The 21,538-nt window shown below is 33.7% G+C and overlaps 1 protein-coding gene across 1 annotated transcript in view; it reads right to left on the minus strand.

The window, feature by feature from the left end:
* Window positions 1–4,090: 4,090 nt before the first annotated feature.
* The window catches only part of LOC109084950 (1-phosphatidylinositol 4,5-bisphosphate phosphodiesterase beta-4-like), a 347,521-nt gene continuing 330,073 nt past the window's right edge, over window positions 4,091–21,538 (minus strand). Inside the window, 14 exon segments of the mRNA XM_042743066.1 lie at window positions 4,091–4,199; window positions 7,502–7,533; window positions 7,536–7,682; window positions 7,779–7,854; window positions 10,513–10,628; window positions 10,775–10,840; window positions 10,913–11,040; window positions 12,528–12,663; window positions 14,695–14,759; window positions 14,861–15,065; window positions 16,400–16,564; window positions 18,157–18,188; window positions 18,191–18,258; window positions 19,918–20,003. Coding sequence (XP_042599000.1) covers window positions 4,091–4,199; window positions 7,502–7,533; window positions 7,536–7,682; window positions 7,779–7,854; window positions 10,513–10,628; window positions 10,775–10,840; window positions 10,913–11,040; window positions 12,528–12,663; window positions 14,695–14,759; window positions 14,861–15,065; window positions 16,400–16,564; window positions 18,157–18,188; window positions 18,191–18,258; window positions 19,918–20,003 — 1,431 coding nt within the window.

Genomic DNA, 21,538 nt, shown 5'->3' on the forward strand with positions numbered 1-21,538 from the left:
ACTTTTTTGTTTTATTTTTAATTCATTTAGTTTTAGTCCTTAAGTAACCTTTAAAGGGATACTCCACCCCAAAATGAAAAATTTGTCATAATCACTTACCCCATGTCGTTTCAAACCCTAAAAGCTCGTTCTCTTCGCGAACACAATTTAAATATTTTGGATGAAAACCGGGAGGCTTGTGACTGTCTCCATAGACTGCCAAATAAATAACAGTGTCAAGGTCCAGGAAAGGTGTGGAAGTCGTTGCAGAATACTCCATCTGCCATCAGACGTGCAATCTGGGTTATATAAAGCAACCGGAACACAAGAAAACAAAAATAACGACTTTATTAAAACTATTCCTTTGTCAACAGTCTCCTTTGTGTCTCTCCATATCACCGTATGGGATGCACCTGGTTTTTTCTTTTGTCGTTTGTGTTTCTACCTGTATTTGCTTAAATTTGGAATAAACAGCGCATCCTTGTGGCACGTAATGAATACAGAAGAGCATACACCAGTATACAGTGATATGGAGAGACACAGAGGAGACCGTTATTGAATTAATTGAATAAAGTTGTTATTTTGTTTCTTTCACTTACAAAAATGTGTTCCTGTCGCTTCTATAACCAGATTGACGTCTGAGGGCAGATGGAGATTCTGATGACGACTTCATACCTTTTCTGGACCTTGACACTGTTATTTATTTGGCAGTCTATGAGACAGCACAAGCCTCACGGTTTTCATCCAAATATATTAAATGTGTCCGAAGAGGAACGGAGCTTTTACGGGTTTGAAAACGCCATGGGGGTGAAGGATTAATTGACAAAATTTTCATTTTGGGGGGAGTATCCCTTTAATGAAAATGAGAAATGCAGCGAAATAAGTCCGTGTTTTGTTATAGTAATTTAGTTAACCTTTATTTTATTTGTTCAGGTAACCATTTGCTTTTAGTTTTAATTAACTATGATAATTTAGGCTGGTTGCAAAAAGACAATTTTACACAACATTTTGGTGTTAAAATACTTTTTTAATTACTATTTTATAGCATTTCATCATTACTTTAATAACATTTTTTATCTTAGTTTAGTGAATAAGTTCAAATTTCAATGTTAATCTAAAAAAATTTTTTTTTAAAAAAATCCTTAATAATGACATCATCTTCCAGGCAAGTTACATCATTTTGGTTAGGAAATAACATTACAGTGGATCTTGATGAATTTAGTGATTTTGTGATGTTGGTTGCGCCTCTCTAAACATTCATCCTCTTTGATCAAATAAAATTTCAGAGATTGAAAAATATGGACAAAATCAATGTTAGCTAATGTCAATCTAAATGAAGCCCGGACTAACTTCAGATCTTATGACATTTCTGTCTGACCAGAGCATCTTCTGTACCTTTTTAAAGAATACATCCTTAAATTGAATTCATTGTAGAGGTTACCGAGTCAACACAGAAAGGGACCCAAACATCAAGGTCCCGATGGTGAAAATAACCGCTCATTGGGTTTTCTCAGCCTCTCCAGTTGTTACCGCTGAGCGGCCTGGTCGTTGCCACGATTTCCTTGGACTGTGTCATGGCGAGCTGTCAAATCAACGACCATGTTAATTTACATAATTAGGACCAGGCCTTTAAAAAAAAAAACCTAACCAAATCAAACAGGGATTATAAGCATTACCATCTTTCTTTTTCTGTAAGAACCTCCTTTGTGGTCGTGCTGTTGAGCTCTCGAACTTCTACTGTACAAACCCATCCGTTAGAAAACAGTAATGGGTGCGGCAGATTATTGCTTATACCTTTTGACCCATCACACTGGTGCACCGCGGACCTTAATATTTTGTGGACCATCTTAATGGATGAAGACACTGAAATCTGCTAGTTCTTTATTGCAATACACCAAAGTTGTCCTAAAACAACACTCATAGTTACCTCTTTGGTTGTTCTCCATTTATCGGTTGGTTAAAATCGTAAATTTAGTTTGTGAAGGGTTCGTCAGACGATCAAATGATACGAGGCATTTTATGGGTGGAAATAATGAAAAAAAAAATGGTCCAGGAAGAGGTTCAAAATAGTGGAAAAGCATTTGATAAACCTAGAAATCAGTCCTCTACAAACACCCCATTAATATTATAGAGAATTATGAGTTCAATCCAGGGTAATAATAAATCCCGGTGAGGTTTCTGACCAGTAGGTGGGCGATGGATTGAAGATTTTAACGAACATCCTAAGTGGAGGATGCACAAGTGATAATTCCTACGTTTCATTAACTATATCCAAAGCATCCCAAAACACACCCTCAGTTTCTGTTTTGGTGTTCTCAACAATTTATTGAGTTAAAATCTAGCTTGTAATATTTGAACGAATGCCCTGAAACTTGGTATTATGAGCACTTCTCCTGTGTCTGTGTGCCTCTTAAGATGAAATCACGTGATGTATTCCCCAATTGTAAGGAGACTTTGGATAGAAAGTGTCCTGCAAAATAGCGTTGGGCTATCGAAAAAACCGGTTCCATTTTAGAACCGCTTCCAAATTTCCAAAAAACGGGTAGTCGATAAGCCTCGTGCACTTGTCGATTCTCTGCTTACGATCCCTGCGTTCAGCATTTCAATTGCATTTTAAAAATGAGTAAGTGCAGGAAAAGAAAGAATTTGCGCCCTGTTTGGGTGTGCAGCGGTTACCCCCCCCCCCCCGGCGGTCGCGATGGCGGGTTCACGGGTTTGGTCTGTCGCCGGGACGTTCAGTGTATTTTTCCACTATAGAACAATGGTTGTTCCGCGCCGAAACTGACTTCTTTTCATAATTTGTCGACCATATACAGGAAAACTAACATCAGTATATCATCCATACACATCCGTGTTTGTTCTCTTACTTGAACGGAAACACATGAGAGAAAGAACACATGTACATGTCATTATTTGCTTTAAAAAGAGAACAACAGCTATGATAAACGTTGCTGCCTGTCATTAATGTTAATCAAAGAACAACAAAGAAAATCATGCACTGATCTTGACTGAATATATTTAATAACTTCAATTGATTAATCTTTATTTTATTTATAAAAGAAAACCTATGCAGTGTTTTTAAACCTTTATTAGCGTTCTTCGGTACCTGAACTTTTGTTTAGTTGTATTTATTGTGATAATATTGCTTATTGATTTGTTTGTTTCTATCTTATTAACTGACTGGTTTACTTGTCGTTTAACACCTTTAATCTTTGAAAATTCTATATTATCCTAGTGTTTTTGCTATGGGATTTGTTTTATTTTTTTTTATAAAGGCACAGGCAAAATTCCGCTTGCAGTGTTGTTTGTATGGGCTGCTGAAGTTTTGCTCATGTTATTCAGGCTGTGCAACAGAATGCTTTGGTAAAACGAGACCAGAATGCATGTTTGACATCTAAAGGTTTGACTTAATTTTTTTTATAGTGAATTTTTTATCTTCTTGGAATCGAAAATTCTGAATCGATAAGAATCGGAATCAATAAAGTTCAAACAATACCCAACACTACTATACACAATGAATGAATGTAACAATCAAAAAGGTTATGAACAAATGGTATGCGTAAAGACTAGAGATGAAACAACAAACAAGTTCCATTGAAGTAATATAAGTTTTTTTTTTTAAGTTTTTTTTTGTACCAAACTTGCACTCTTTATTGTGGCCCTACTTGCACCAAAATATGTAATCATTTTGGAGATGGGTTTTAATTTCTTCAGGGTGCAAATGTGTGATGACACATAAACATTTGGTATATCAAAAAAAATACTTTTTCAGCAAGGTCTAAAAACATTATCTAATTAAAACGATTAACTCATTAAATTAAAAAATAAAATAAAACTTGTTTTGACAAGTGTAAATGATGGAAACTCCAGTGCACTGAGTTCAACATAAAATCAGAGAAAACCAGATAAATGGATCAACTGATAGATGGTGCCTGGCCCTAAAAAAGCACACAATTATATAGATGAAATTGCACAAGATGGTTCTGTTTGGACATTAAATTTCAATAGTTTGGGCCTCAAAATACAAGCAAAGCACGGAGGAAAGTGGAACCTACAAAGTTAATCCTGACTGTATGAGCTTGTAAAGTGACTGCTGCTGAGCTTTTACTCATTACCGTTTCCCTCTCAGCCTGTCTTTATGCTCTTTTGTCTTGACTGATGGCTTCTTGCTGCTCTCCATCGAGGGTCTTCGCTTGGTTGGGACGCATCTAGCTTTATTTCTGTCGGTAAGAGGAGGAAAATACGGCAATGTGGTTTTTGAGAATAAACACTGATTTGCTCCATCATGGTTATAAAGCAGGGTCTGTATTTATATGCATTCTCTGTTGTAAACTGTAGACATGTCAAACTATTAGAGATGTTTATAGATAATGTGTTACTGTTTTTAAGCGTTTTGTTATAACGTTAAGATACTGAAAAAAAATAGTGAGGGCATGTCAATACTTCTCCAGGGTGCTAAAACGGGTTATTATTATTATTAACAAACAAACAACACAACAACAAACCCCAATAATATAATAAGACATTTAAAAAATTGATAATAATAAAAAATTGATAGTAAAAAATTATTACTTGAAATAAACGAACATTAACTAAATTAAAATAAAAATATAAAACAAATAAACTTATTTAGCTAGTTTCCGAGCTGAAGTACAGAAATAACTAAAATAAACTAAAAAGTAATAATAAAAATGTCAACAAAACAACTAAAACTTTGACTAAACATTAAAATGAAAACAGAAATATAAAAAAATAACTAATCTAAAATATTACACTGATAATAGGATATCAAAATATGCTAAAATCAGGTCCCCCATTAACATATTAACGAATGCACACTTTTGATTTTATGTATTAGCAAATAATTAGTAATTTGATTTTAATTAGGTTTTTATTAATATAAATGACTCGTACAGTGAGAAATAATATCTTGGGTGTACTGCACAACAAGAGCAGACAGTATATGCGCTGCTTAAACGAGAAATCGCAATAAAAAAAAAAAAACGTTTGATAAAGTTAATGTGTAAACACACACACAAAACGCACCGACTTTAAAAACCCATGTGACAACCACAAGGCGAATTCAGTCAGAATGAAGAGCGCGTTTAACACTGCATTGGTTTCAGGACCTGAATCACTCCAAGCAATTATGCAAATCAGTAATGCCCATAAACAGCGGCCCACAAAATCATCGCGCTGATCACGATTGACATGAAGTGAACTACTGCCATCTGGACCGCGGCCACTAGGACGGTAAATGTGCGCTTCACTACACATCTGGAAATGAGCCCGGACACATCCGTCATGTGATGATGAATCACTGCTGACATGATCAATAGGAAAAGGTACACAGACGTTAATTTCATTATCAGACACAACAGAGATGCCTCTGGTGAATCCAAGCACTCACTATTTACATTGAAAGGAGGGGTGGGGTGCTTTTTTGCCCGCGAAAAATAATGACACTGATTGAATTTAAGTGCACATGACACAATCCTATAGCAGTGTGTGTAAGGCCTAGTTAAGATTAAATTGCAGGATGGCTTTTGAAGACGCAGGGCTTTGTGCTTAAAGCGCATTCTGTAAGTGTTTGCCTCTTTGTCGCCACCTCCTGTTTGAAACTTGCAATTGCAGTTATTTCCGGATTTATTTTCCTAGCGGCTCCAGCGCGGATGAATCTAATGTTTTGAGGAGTAACTTTCATGTGGTTGTCGTCACCCGTCTTGGAAGAACCAAAAATACGGGGGGGGGGGAATTTTCACCGGATAGTGTCATCTGACCGAGTAAGTAACAAGTCTGCCACATTTGTCCTGACCAACTGAGAAAAAAAGCATTACAATAAATCGCTCTACAATGGTGATTAAATCTAACGATCGGTTATCTCATATCACATCAAACTGTGCAAATTATTATTATTGTTATACTTTGTTCTCAAATTGTTAATGTTAACATCAGCATTGCATGACTTTGTGTATATAGTGTGTATTAGCATGTAGATTTCAATTTCTGTACAGTCTAATCTCTAATGGTGTCATGCCATTCCGAATTTTCATAAAAGAAATTATTTAATGTCCAAAAAAGCAAATTATCTTCCTTAGTACTGGTTCTGTTTAAAAATGCAAATCTTGTGTAATTCTACCCTAGGCTATCTGTAATCAGATGCACTAATTTTCAGTCACTATCCGCCATCAAATAAATTAAATTATTCCAGCTGCTGTGAGAAAAGGCTATCTAATGATCCGTCACCTGCAGACTCGCCGGGACTTCTTATCTTTAGTTCACAGACTAGGGCTGTGACGATAAATCGATGCAGAATCGATTCGTGGGTGGATTCTGAATCTACCGTGATTCTCTCTGGAATCGATTCTGGAGCTTATGTGTTAACAGCAGATGGCGCTCTACTCTAGTTTTTATAATCCACACACTCAAATGCTCATGAAGAAGAGATTTGTGCGTTTCGGCTGAGTCTGTAATTTCACCTCGGCTCTCGAAGCTTTTATGACTTCAAGATACGTAAACACAGCCCCACTGTGAACACACCCTTGTAATTCGCTTCAACCTTTTTTCGAATTTTATGAATTATTATTTTTAGGTTCAAGTGTTGTGTAAGGATCAGCAACAAGTAGAGTACAGCTGTTGTAATAAAGCATGCAGCGCCCTCTACTGTTCAAAACTAAGCTCAAGAATCGACCTGAGAAAGAATCGCGATTGCATTCGGAAATCTCGATGTGGGATCATTTCTCGATTCGCGATGCATCGAGTTATTTTTTGTCCTAGCCCTATTACAGACGTGATATAATTTGCAGCAGCATACTCGAATTTCCCTTAAAAAAACCTACCAGTACCACCACTCAAATTAGAAAACATTAGTATAAGTTTACCATTGTGAATCGGGCTAAGATAAGGAGATAGTTTTGAACACAGGCTGGTTATTATATTATATGCTAACACTTTATTTCGACAGTCCACTTTAGACATTCTACTAGACAGTAAGTAACTTTGCAACTACATGTCAGCTAGCAGTGTTTAGTAGAGTATTAGTAGACTGTTCTGCTTAATATCTTCTAACACTTTCTTTGTCAACTTATTGTCAACTTATACTAACCCTAAACCTACCCTAACAGTCTACTCTGAGAGTTAGTAGACATGTAGTTGCTAATTAATGAGAATTAGTTGACATGTAGTTTACAAAGTTACTTATAGTTAGAAGAATGTCTAAAGTGGACTATCAAAATAAAGTGTAACCTATATATTATATATATATGGAATACATGTTGTCAAGTTTAGGTACAGCTGCATGACACAAAATTCCCAAACTCAACAGAAACCGCAAGATTCATTAAAGTACAAAGTTTTAAAGACATGGAGAGATGGTCGAAGTTCTCAGTTGCTGCAGGTCACTGTCCTGAGGCCAGCGAGTGAAGAGAGGAACACACTCGGGACACAAACCTTATAGGACGCTATAAACGAGCTTTCATCTAAATTCAGTCGAAGTTCAACGTTGGGTCGTTTCTTCTCTCACCTCTCATGGAGGAGCCAGAGCTGCTGTGTTTTGCTGCCTGCTCCTGCTCCATCAGCAGCAGTTTCCGGAGCGTCTCGCACTGTTGAATCACGTGTTGCTCCCTCACAGTCTGCTCTTCAGCCGAGTGCCATTTGATCATTTCTGTCCATTCCAGCGCGTGAGCGGCCACCATGTCCTTCACCTGCGTACAGCGACAACAGAGACAGTGCGTCTGTTTCAATACTCAGATCCTCCTGGAGTAAAACAAGTAGCTGGAAGTGAATGAAGCACTCAATACCTTTGATTTGTGATCGCTTGTTAAAGTCTTGATCTGCCTTTCGATGTCTCTGCTCATTTCAAGGCTGTTACCGTCACTGAGGGTGAACAGATAACGAGAGTTTTGTCCGATTTTGCACTCAAAAGAAATCGTTTATGTTTTGCTTCATTTATAATATTTTTTTGGTTTTCACAAGGCTCATAGCATGTGGAATTCTACAGTGATTCACATGTAATGGGTTTAGTTGACCTATATATAAATATATATATAAGAAAATTCTTCAATTTTACTATAATTAATGTCATTTACAGCTTTTCATTAATTGAGAGACTGACTGAATCATTTAAAGTGAACCTGAAATCAAATTTGACCTTCATTTACTATTTAAAACACATTGGCTTATATAGCGCAAAATTCAGCATTGTGAATTATTACAAATAAAAATAGTGCCACTAATCTTTGTATTGACATATACATGCCAACTGTAAACTGTAACTGAAATATAATAACTCCTGATGTTATAAAATCAAAATGTATTGTATTTATTAGGTTATTTTTATTACATAAACATAATGTAAGCATAAAAAAGGTAGTTATTTATTTTTGTTTGTTCACTCAGGTATATGCCAAATTCCATACAAATAATGTCACTGTAATTATTATTAATTATTAATATATAACTCCTAATGTATAAAATGACATTTACTCACTCATTTTTAATCCAGTTTCACTCATGAATATTCCAAAATTACATTTACAAAAAAAAATATCTTGTGAATGCAACTGTATTAGATAAATGACAACATAATATAATTTAGTTGTATTCCTCATTTTTAAAACACTTTGTATAAAAGAGTCTGCTAAATGAATAGATTTAAATATATACAATCCTGAAAAGTATTTGCACACTTATGCCACACTAACAAATGTATAAATGGCACAGTAATATAATTACTCAGTGAAGACTAATAAATGATAATGTGTTAATGTGATGATCTCCACCCATGGTACGGTCCACTAAAAATCATCAAAACTGTTTCAGAAATAATAAAGAATATTCACATTCATATATGCACCCAAAGTAAAAAAATATAAATAAAAAAATGTTGGCGCCACTGTATAAATTCTAACCTGAAACAAATCAGGGCCTTATGAAACCTTTTTTTTTCTTCTTTTTTTTTTTTTTCAAATTCATTTTCTTTTTTCCAATTTCTAATTTTTCTGGATTCAGTTTTTATTATTATTATTATTATTGGTTAAATTAAATTGTATTAATCAAAAAAGCATGACTAACTGATTAATTTTCATAATTTTCAGTAATAAGCATGTAGTAAATGAAACTGCACGCTATTCATTTACATGCAGGATTAATTTTCGGCTAAATATTCACAGACACTAGAACATACTGCATTTTGATTCAAGTGTACTGACCTTCCTTCGATTTATTCGTCCAAAATTCTCATTCCTCATTATACAGTCAATTACATTTTTATGACTTAATTCCATGATTCTGTCTGCTTTTTCGGCATCACAGATATCATAGAAGGGTTGGGTATCGTTTGAGTTTTTATCGATTCCGATTCTTATCGATTCCTAGTTTCGATAAAAAAATCCAATTCATTTATTTCTCGTGCTTCAGATGTGTGCTTGCATGGAAACAGTGCACAAATTCTTTCACTTCATGCACTTAAATCCTTTAAAATCACATCAGGGATGCATGATATAGAATTTTTGCCAATATCCGATATGCCGATATTTTTTCAACTCATTTTGGCCGATGCCGATATGAAGATGCAGTAGTAACCTTAACATTTTATATCAAGATTTAACATTTGTAGATGGTCTCTAGAGCAAAAGATTTGTAAAAATTCTGAAAATCTTTGAGCTCATAATTTGTTTAAAAAAAAAAAAAAACAGATTACACATAAATGAATCAATCAATCAGTATATACTGTATAAAATTATTTAATTTACAAGTGTCATGTTTGTGATTTTTTTTTTTTTTTTCATTTAAGCTATAGCTTCTGACCATTAAATCAAAACATACTCATGATTTTATGACATCAATTACTGCTCTATTTAATCAGAAACACAGTCTAAATATTATCTGTGTATTTTACTTTCATTTTATTAGAAGTAGGCAAACAGCGCCGCCCTACGGAATTAATACTCCTTACTAAGCGGCCATTAGGACTTGAGGCACGTGCTATTACTGTTTACTCTACCATACTCTGAATGCATCATTCTGTACTTGCTTTCACAGATTAAATGCAACGATCCAAAACAGTGAACTAATCACCATTCAGATAAACCTTGCTTTAAGAATGTGCCACACTGCTGATGTGATCTAATCGCTAGCACACATAAATGTACATAATTAGTATTCCTCTTATCGGCAAGACATATCGGCATAATTTTTTCATATCGGGCCAATGCCGATACATTATGTACATTTAAAGCCATTATCGGCCAATTTGGATATCGGTCAGATAATATTGTGCATCCCTAAATCACATTTAATGCAAAAGCAGGAATCATAAAGCGGGAATCGAAATGCACGTGTTTTAACGAATACCCGGTTCTTGAGAACTTGGAAGCGGTTCTAAAATGGAACAGATTCTCGATACTCAAGCCTGTATCATAGGGGCCTAAAAAAGCTTACAGAGAAGTTATCTGTCACCTACTGTACACGACTACAAACAGCATGAAGAGAAAAGCACATGTGAGTGTAATGAAAACCTAATATTACATTCACCTCACTTTCCTGATGCTCTTCTCGAGCTGCTTCTCCAGAGCTTGTTTCTCTTTATCATGTTGAGCAACAGTCCTGTCCACTTGAGTGCAGTGGGAGCTCTGCAGTGCGACATGGGCCTGAAATAGGAAGCAGGATTGTTTTCTCCTCTGTCTTTGTATCCGTGCTGTCAGTTTTCCTGCCCTACAGGCTTCAGTGTCTGCGACACACACACTGTGTTCATAATCAATTCAATGAAGTCAAGCAAACAAAAGCCTTCGGTCACCTTCGCCTGCTTTTTCTTCAAAGCACTCACGTCCTTCTGCTGCTTCTTGACGAGCTTCAAGTAGGTCTGGGGAGAAGTTAGAAAAACATTTCATATTTCATATGCAAATCAGATGTTCTAGCCTGGTAAATGTGTTACCTTCGTTTGCTTTAGGTCATCGATGGTCAGCTGAGGTGCGAGCACTGATGTATCTACAGATTCAGAAAGCAAAATATGATACTTAATATGTGAATAAATCAACAAGCTGGCTGATTCAGACGTGAGCTCTTAGAAAGAGACGGATGCATAATATATGATTTTTGGCACGATTTCGCCTTTGGGAATTTCAGGGATTGTGAAAGATGTCTTTTTCGCCGTAGGACAGTCTTGGATTGCTTTTTGATGTCAGTGTCAAAGTCTTTAGTCTGCCTGAGCTTTTACCCACGATCCCACTGGTGTCATCTCACAATCTGACAAGCAACAATAGTGAAAGACAGAAAACATAATCATCACAGTCTACACGCTGAACACGACGGTTTGTAGTTAATTAAAAAATTTATTTATTTTTTAATTCATTTATTTATCTGTTTGCATTATATTATAAACATTTATTTATTCTAATAATAATTAAAATATAATTATTTTAAATAATTATTTTATAAAAATTATCAAATTAATTATTTTTAAACACAATTCTTAATCAACATCAAGGTTGTAGAATTTAGTAGAAATGCTATGACATGTCCCTACCAATATCCAGCGACTAAATTGTCCCTAGCAATAATTTTGATCAAACAATTCAAGATATGTGACCCTGGAGCACAAAAGCAGTCTTAAGTCGCTGGGGTATATTTGTAGCAATAGACAAAAATACATTGTTTGGGTCAAAATTATCGATTTTTCATTTATGCCAAAAATCATTAGGATATTAAGTAAAGATTATGTTTCATGAAGATATTTTGTAAATTTCCTACCATAAATATATCAAAACTTAATTTCTGATTAGTAATATGCATGGTTAAGAATTCATTTGGACAACTTTAAAAGTGATTTTCTCAATATTTAGATTTTTTTGCACCCTCAGATTCCAGATTTTCAAATAGTTGTATCTCGGCCAAATATTGTCCTCCAAACAAACCATACATCAATAGAAAGATTATTTATTCAGCTTTCAGATGATGTATACATCTCAATTTTAAAAAAAATTGACACTTAAGACTGGTTTTGTGCTCCATGGTCACATATGTGTTTGTAATCACTGCTGTTGTAATTTCGGCCACATCTGAATAGTTCATACCATTGATATTAGCTGAGAAGTGAACATATCAGGAGCTGAAGTGTTTAAAACATACGAGCACAGTTCAGCTGAACGGTAAAGTTAACCCTCTTTAACTTTATGTTGTTCTGCTGTTTTCAGACAGTATCAGTATCACTGAATAAAGAAAAGAGAGATTTAGAGCCATTTAGCAGAAAGCAAATTGTTATATATTTTCCTTTATTCTCTTTTGAGTAGCCAAACAATCCAAAGAAAATGTCTTTAAGAAAGAAAGAAAAGTCACTTACAAAATGAGATTGGATGAACATTAAAAAATCTGACATTGCCAAACAAGAATGAATTTTCCTCAGAAGAGACAAAACCAGCATAGAGCTCAGTATGAACTCAAATATTTCTCATCAGTGATCTGAGCCACTCTACATTCATTTTATGACTCTACACTTTTACTGACTTCATTTACAGTCTGGGTTTCTGCTCATCTCGATCTCATATATTTACCCTCTTTGCGCATGCAGCAGATGAGTGGGCTCTGTCCCGGCGCTGCTCTCAGTCTCTCGGAGTCTTTCTGCTGCAGCATCGCCTTCCGCTTCCTGTTCCCCATCCAGCCGTCATTCGGCACATCGGCGATATCTGACTGAAAACCACACCATCACAGAGAGAGAATACTGTACATGACTGGGCTCTGCGTTGAAGAAAGCTCATATCATTTTAATTCTTTTGGCTAAATATTTGTGCATGTAATTAAATTGCAAAATAAATTAGATCTTCATAAGTTTTTATTGTGCAAGATTCAGCACTGTAAATTATTCCAAATAAAAATGTCATTGTTATAACTCCAAATGCATAAAATAAACTATTCCTCTATCCTCTATCATCTATCCATCCATCATCCATCATCTACCTATTTATTCATCCAACCATCCATCCATCTGTCCTTCCGCCTGTCCATCCATCCATCCATCCATCCAATAATTCATCTATCCCATCAATCAATCTGTCCATCCATCCAACCATACATCTATCAACCTATCGATCAATTCGTCCATCAATTCATCCATCCATCATCTATATATCTATCCATCCAACCAACCATCTATCCATCAGCCCATCCATCCATCAATTTATCGATCAACCTATTCATCTTTGAATCCATCCATCATCCATCCATCCATCTTTTCAGTCATCCATCCATCATCTATATAACTATCCATCCATCCATCCTTCCATCCAACCGACCAATCAACAATCCATCCATCTTTTCAGTCATCCATCCATCATCTATATAACTATCCATCCATCCAACTAACCATCCTTCCATCCATCCATCCATCTAAGTCATCCATCCATCATCTATATATCTATCCATCCAACCAGCCATCTATCCATCAGCCCATCCATCCATCAATTTATCGATCAACCTATTCATCTTTGCATCCATCCATCATCCATCCATCCATCTTTTCAGTCATCCATCCATCATCTATATAACTATCCATCCATCCATCCATCCAACCAACCATCCATCCTTCCATCCATCCATCCAAGTCATCCATCCATCATCTATATATCTATCTATCCATCCAACCAGCCATCTATCCATCAGCCCATCCATCCATCAATTTATCGATCAACCTATTCACCTTTGCATCCATCCATCATCCATCCATCCATCCATCTATCTTTTCAGTCATCCATCCATCATCTATATAACTATCCATCCATCCATCCAACCCAACCATCCATCCAAGTCATCCATCCATCATCTATATATCTACTATCTATCCATCCAACCAACCATCTATCCATCAGCCCATCCATCCATCAATTTATCGATCAACCTATTCATCTTTGCATCCATCCATCATCCATCCATCCATCCATCTTTTCAGTCATCCATCATCTATATAACTATCCATCATCCATCCATCCACCATGTCTTTTCAGTCATCCATCCATCATCTATATAACTATCCATTCAACCAACCAACCAACCATCCATCCATCCAACTAACCAACCAACCAACCATCCATTCATCTTTTCAGTCATCCATCTATCATCTATATAACTATCCATCCATCCAACCAACCAACCATCCATCCATCCATCCAAAGAACCAACCAACCAACCATCCATCCATCCATCTTTTCAGCCATTCCATCTAGCATCTATATAACTATCCATCCATCCATCCATCCATCCATCATCTATATATCTATCCATCCATCTATCCATCCAACCGTCCATCTGTCCGTCCATCCATTCATCCATCCATCCCTCCATCAATCAATCTGTCTATCAATCCATCCATCCATCCATCCATCCATCCATATGACTGGGTTTTGCATTTGAAGAAGGTACACTTTTGTCCATGTAATACTAAACAGCCAAAACGTGTGTGTGTGGAATAAATGCACAAGACAGAGAAACCTGAGCTGCAGTGAACAGCCTGAAAAGATCAAAACTCAGAAGCTACAGGAACGTCTTTGTGCTGCTGCAACACTATTCCAACGAATCGCTTCAATGCTGAAAGTTTAATGAAAGCAGTCGATCCATGAACTACAACAAGAATAAATGAATAAATTAAAAAAGTAAATCTCACAACTCTCAATGCATTAAGCAATAAAGACGCTCACCATCTCAATGCCCATTGCCCACATCTCTCACTTTGCCCTTTCTTTTCTCACAGACCGATAAGAACTTCTTGGGATCAGACAGGGCATCTGCAATCGCTGAAACGAGAAGACCTCATAACGTGAAACACGGAGACGTAAGACGAAACTCAGTGATGCTTGTTTTGACACAAAGGCCTCCCGATGCTGATGTGTCTCACCTCCGAAGCCGTCGGGCACGTATGTCTTGAGGATGATTCTGCAGAAGACGGTGGCCAGAGACAGAGGCTTGTTGTACTCGTTTCGTAGGGAGATGTGCCTGTAACCCGACTGCAGTCCGTCCAGCGGGAGAATGCGCTGTCCTATCAGCTTATTGTTGTCGTCGTACACGGCCACACGCAGCACAGCCAGGTCTGGGAGGATCACCTGCGGGATCGAGGCACCGCCGTGTTATTTATTCTGCTTGTGTTTTTGACTTAGAGGAAGAAGTTTCAAAGGCAAAAACAAGAGACAGAAACCTGCACAAGGTGTACAAACAATTTTCACTGTGTAGGAAATTCAGAAGAATCAGCAAGTAACACTGAATTATATATGAAATGTTGAAGTAAAGCCCCCTTTTTTTCTCCAATAGTCTTTTTTTTTTAATTTCCAACTTAAATAATAAACTAAAAAAATGAATTATTAGTGACATTTCCACCCTAAAAGGATTCAGTATATTATATATATTCTTAGACTTGTTGATTTATTTTTATAAACATCAATTGAAATTTTAGATTAAGAAATAACACTGCTTTTTATATAAAATGTATTATTATTATTATTAATAACAACATTATTATTATTTTATAGTTTTTATGCATAAATATGCATTTTTTCAAAGCTTGTACCTTGACATTTGTACGCATTTTTTTTTTCTTTTTCAATTTAGGTTTGCTTTATTCATTATAAAACCACAATTATTTAGAAAATATGTTAATCCAAATGTAAATAAATGAATAAATCGTCTGATTCAGAAACAAGAATCAGCTTCAAGAATCAGATTTTTTCATTTATTTATTTACTTGTTCATTCATCCATTCATTCATTTAAACATCAGCCACAATTTTGGTTTAATAAATAAATAAATAAGTCTCTTTTTTACACTTTTTGTGGGGTGTATTTAAGTTTGCTTTATTCATTATTGCTATTTATCCTTAATTCAATTATTTCTATATTGATTTATTATTCTTTTATTTGCGTGGAACACAAAAGAGATTTTTTTTCAAAGAAAGTTTCTTTTAAAAATACATGAAATATTAGTCATGTTCGGATTTTAAAAATGGTGGATCTGATGCAGCAAAAATGCACAGGTCTGTTCCTCACAAAAAAACTATTTTATGACTTCAGAAGACTTCAAATTTAATGTGCAAGACATTGACCTGTAAATGAAAATGTCGTTTTAAGATGGATTGAGTCTCAAGATGCTCAGACTTGTACTGTACTGTACTTCAGTGCAAACCCAGTGAGGTTTTATTGTAAGGCTTGCGTGGATAATTAGAAGCTCAGCAGCTTTCATGAAGCAGATCTCTATAGTAACTACTCCATTTAGCTCATTGTAGATATAATTAAAGTGTACTATGCAATTTCATGTCTTATACTTTCTAGATAATGATGTGAAGTCATTATGTCACTGTTATTCTGAGCTACAATTTAAGAATCATTAGGAAAGAGAACATGCATAAAAACAGCATAACGTGACCGAATCGAGGCAAAGACGTCACCTTCCTGAAGACGAACGCTTCTCCGCTGTAGACGGGATTCAGGCCATTGTTCATCACCATCCTCGTGCGAAACTCTTTACGGATGGTGTCCGTGGGTAGGCCGTACATGTCCACCTCCACGTACGTGCCGATCTTCTTATCCGACAGAAACTGGCCTGAAATCACCTGAGAGACAGACACTGGGCTCACTTTCAGAGCGTCTCCTAAAACAGCGGGGTGACGGTTTACATAATGGACATGCTTTAGTGCTAACAAACCTCTCAGAGCTCAGAGATTCATTTAAATGCAGATGTGTTATTATTCAGGTGACATGTTATAAAGTTTAACTTACTAAGAGAGAAAAGGGTCTTTTTCACTTACAGTAGTTTAAAGAAAGATTCCCTACACATTTTAACCAATGAATGTACAGGATTTTTCCACAATTAGTTTCTGACTATTGGACAGTTCAAAAATCAATGAATAAATACATAAAAACAAATAATTAAAAATGAATACATGCATATAGATTCAAATAAATACATGTAAACAAGTAATTTTAAATACATTTAAATAGATTTAAAGAAGATTAAAATAATACTTTTAAATAGATTTAAATTACATGCATACATTTTTAAATACATTTAAAAGAACAGATTTAAAGGAAAAAAATGTAAGTAACACTTTTAAATAGATATAAATACATTTATATAGATTTGCATAAATAGATTTAAAGAAATAATAAATACATTTTAAGAAATACATTTAAATAGATTTAAATAAATCATTTTAACTAGATTTAAATAAATATATTAAATAAATATATTCAAATAAATACTAAAAATTTAAATACAAATAAACAGTTTTACATAAACAGATATAAAGATATAAAAATTATTTAAATAGATTTGTATGAATAGAATTGAATAAATACATTTAAAGAAATTAATTTAAATACTTTTAAACAGACTTGAATAAATATAATAAATAAAAAAAAAAAAAAAAAATTAAACAAATACATCAAAAATAAATAAAACAAACAAAAAAAATAAATAATAAAAAAACCAGACATACAGAAATGCATTCAAATAGATATAAATAAATAAATAAACAATAACCAAACAAACATTCAGACAGATTCACTAATGAATAATTTTAACCCATTGACCAATTCATTAATAGAACCAACAAATTGCAAGCAGGTTTTACTAAAAAATAATGTTCACTATAGAAATTTCTGTGCTTTTTGTGAGCCTGGAAACCAGGATTTTCATATGTGACCCTGGAGCACAAAAGCAGTCTTAAGTCTCTGGGGTATATTTGTAGCAATAGACAACAATACATTGTATGGGTAAAAATTATAGATTTTTCTTTTATGCCAAAATCATTAGGATATTAAGTAAAGATCATGTTCCATGAAGATATTTTGTAAATTTCCTACCGTTAATATATTAGTAATATGCATTGCTAAGAACTTCATTTTAAAAACTATAAACTCAAATTTAGAATAAATTAGATTTTTTTATAATTTTTTTTTAGCACCCTCAGATTCCAGATTTTCAAATAGTTGCATCTCAGACAAACATTGTCCTCCTAACAAACCATACATCAATGGAGAGATTATTTATTCAGCTTTCAGATGATGTATAAATCTCAATTTTGAAAAATTGACACTTAAGACTGGTTTTGTGCTCCAGGGTCACAAATGTGTACAGATCATCAACTACCTCAGAAACCTGTGGAAGGCTGGTGTGGGTTTGGATCTGAAATGAACACACAACCTGGACGCTGCAGGTGGCGGCGATCACTCCTTCACCGGCGTCTCTGAGAACGGGTCGAACATGCGATCGGGCCGCCGCATGAAATCAGGCTTCAGCAGAAACCTGTGAGAGTCCAGAGCTGTTATCAGCACTCACCTTAAAGCAATGATCCATTTTAATGAAGTTAATGGCTCTCCTGTCCCACATTCAATTCACAGCGCTAAACGTAAATGCTAATGGATATAGCGCTGCTTTGGCGTGATTAATGTGTTGATTAATATGTTTGGTGTTTTCACAGTGTCTCACAGCGTGGATCACACATCAGCACTTGATGAGCTGAGGTGAATTAACACTGACAACTGCTGCCGCCGCTTTAAAGAGTAAGAAACCAGTTCAGAACAGCAAATAAATACAGCATCAATAACCTCATTCCTCAAAATCACTGCAGTGTACTAGGTGATAAATATTATGTATAATCTATTTTATGTGGGCAAATCATATACGATGCAATTATGTACAAAAGTTTTTAAGGCATAATTTAGTTTTTTTTTTTTTTTAATTTTCCACTTTTATTTATTTATTCAAAATGATTATTATTTTATTTAAATGTATGTATTTATTTATATTTAAATGCATGTGTTATTTACACTTTTGTATTTAAAATTAAAAGCAATTTCAAGATTCAATTTCAATTTTTATTTTAACAATCTGATCGTAAAAAGATACACTTACATAAAAACAATTAATTATAATTATATATTAATTTAAATGTCTTTATTTAAAATGATTGTATTTACTTGAAACATGCATGTATTTATATCTAATTATATATATATATATATATATATAAACTTAAATTATTTTGTTTAAAATTAATGTTGTTTATTTGAAACAAATGTATTTATTTCCATCTATTTAAGTTAATTTATATACATTTACTCTTTGAAATGTAGTTATTTCTATTTACATTTCTTTATTTTTTATTTAAATTTATTTTTTATTAAAATGGTTAATTTTTTTAAGCAAATTATTTCAATTTGCAGTTATTTTAAACTATTGTATTTATTTGAAACAAATGTATTTATTTATATTACTTTTTTATTTATATTCACATATACTTATTTAAAAAGAATGTATTTATTTAAATCTAATGTATTTGCATAAATAATTTATTTTAATTATATATATATATATATAATATTAATATTTTAAAAACATTTTTTTTCTCCAGTAATCACAAACAATTGAAAAAACGTTATGGAAAAATCATGGACATTAAACAATTGAAAAAACGTTATGGAAAAATCATGGACATTCCGTGGTTAAATTGTGAAGGATTTTTCTTTTGTTTTTTTTTTTGTTTTGTTTTTTATTTCTAGGCAAATGCACCTTGCATATTAAATATGTTTTGATGAAGGAAACTCTGATATCAGCTCTTTGAGGCTTTATGGAGCGATGTTTTGTCTGTAAGTGAAACTCGTGATGCATTGTCAAGCAAGTATTTGGTTCGTTTCTGAGCCGATGATGGTTCATTATTGCAATAGCTGTCAAGAACCCTGAGTAATAATGAATGGAGGCTCAGCTCAGCATCCAGCTTGTCTAATGTACTCTATTTTTAATTTGATGTAAAACATTTTAAATTCCCCACAACTTTTTTCCCAGCACAGAAAATCTAAAACTTCAAACATAATTAACAGCAAGCAAAAGGCATCCTTTTTCAGGCAAAACTCAAGTTAGTTGAGTTTTTGTGATTTATAGCATAATTAGAGGATTTAAACTTACCCGCATGAGCCGTTATATTCAAATTTCCCTTGGTTGAGCTGCATCGCCAAATCTACAGAAAACAACAGACTTACTACAGCTCCAAACTAAACACACAGGACTAACTATAGTATGAAGAAACTTTGTTCATTTGATAGTTAGGGTTCAGTATTAAATGTCTGAAATTTTATACTAATAATATGCTAATAAATCAAATAAAATAATATAATCAATAAATATAATAAAAATTAATTCACTAATGAAAAATGAAACAATAAATTCAATAAAATAAACTTGGAAAGTGAATGGAATAAATTAAAAATAAATCGACTTATAAAAAATAAATAAACAAATTCCGAAATTATTATACTGCATGCTTTTTTTAATATCGGAATGAATGAATTTCTAGGATTTTGACATTTTTCATTTAAATTAGATTTAATTTAATAATAAATAGGTGTAACAAAACATGTAATAAAATCAATCCACAAACAAAAAAATGAAATTATGAAAGTCTAATAAATTAAAAAGAAAATAAACTCAGAAGTAAATAAATCAATAAATCTACTTTATTACCAGGCTTTTTAAACCAATTTTAATAAATTAATTTCTATGATTTTGAAATTTTAGTTTCATTTGCTGTAATAAAAAATAAAAATAATAAACGAAATTCACAACTTTACCACAAAATCAAGATATAAATAATTATTATTGTCCATTTTGCTTAAAAGACACAGCTCCCAAAAACCACCGACCAATCAATTTCCATCACTTTAAAGAGATCTAATGCTCTCACAGAGATATTTAACATCAATGCTTCTTTTACTTCAGATTTTTATTTGGAATAAATGCTGTTCTTCATAAAAAGACAAATAAAAGAATAAATGTAGTAAAATAAATGTAATCAAATAAATGCAATAATAAAGAAATGATGAAAATGTATTAAACTAAAAACAATCCACTAATGAAAAATACAAAACCTTGCAAATATATTTAATCATACATTTTTAAATAACATATTTTTTATTAATGAATTTCTATGACAATTCTATGATCTTTGACATTTTAGAGAAATTGATAATAAAATAAAAAATTTAACAGAAATTTAATAAATAAAAATGATTTTAAAAGATATTATTATATAGGATATCACCATGCATTTTTAATTAACATTTTAATATCTATATAATATATATAATATATATATAGATTATATAGATAAATATTTATATTCTTATAATATATACATATATATAAAAAACACTACAATAAAAAGTTCTTTTATTAAACTTCAATCAAAAAAAAACATCAAAACAATACAGCTTTACCACATTTTTCATCAAATAAATACAGTCAGTGAGTGTGCATGTGGTGTGTGTGTGTTGGAGAGAAGTGTGTGTGTGGTGTGTGTGTGTGAGAGTGTGTGTGTGTGTGTGTGTGTGTGAGAGAGTGGTGTGAGAGGTGTGTGTGAGAGAGTGTGTGTGAGAGTGAGTGAGTGTGCAGTGCGTTGTGTGTTGTTGTGTGTGTGTGTGGAGTGCGTGTTGTGAGTGCGTGCATGTAAGTGTGTGTGCATGTGTGTGTGGTGTGTTGTGTGTGTGTGTGTGTGGGTGTGTGAGTGGCGTGGTGTTGAGTGCGTGCATGT

Source organism: Cyprinus carpio, chromosome B17 (assembly GCF_018340385.1).
Source record: "Cyprinus carpio isolate SPL01 chromosome B17, ASM1834038v1, whole genome shotgun sequence".
In the NCBI taxonomy this organism is placed as follows: Eukaryota; Metazoa; Chordata; class Actinopteri; order Cypriniformes; family Cyprinidae; genus Cyprinus; species Cyprinus carpio.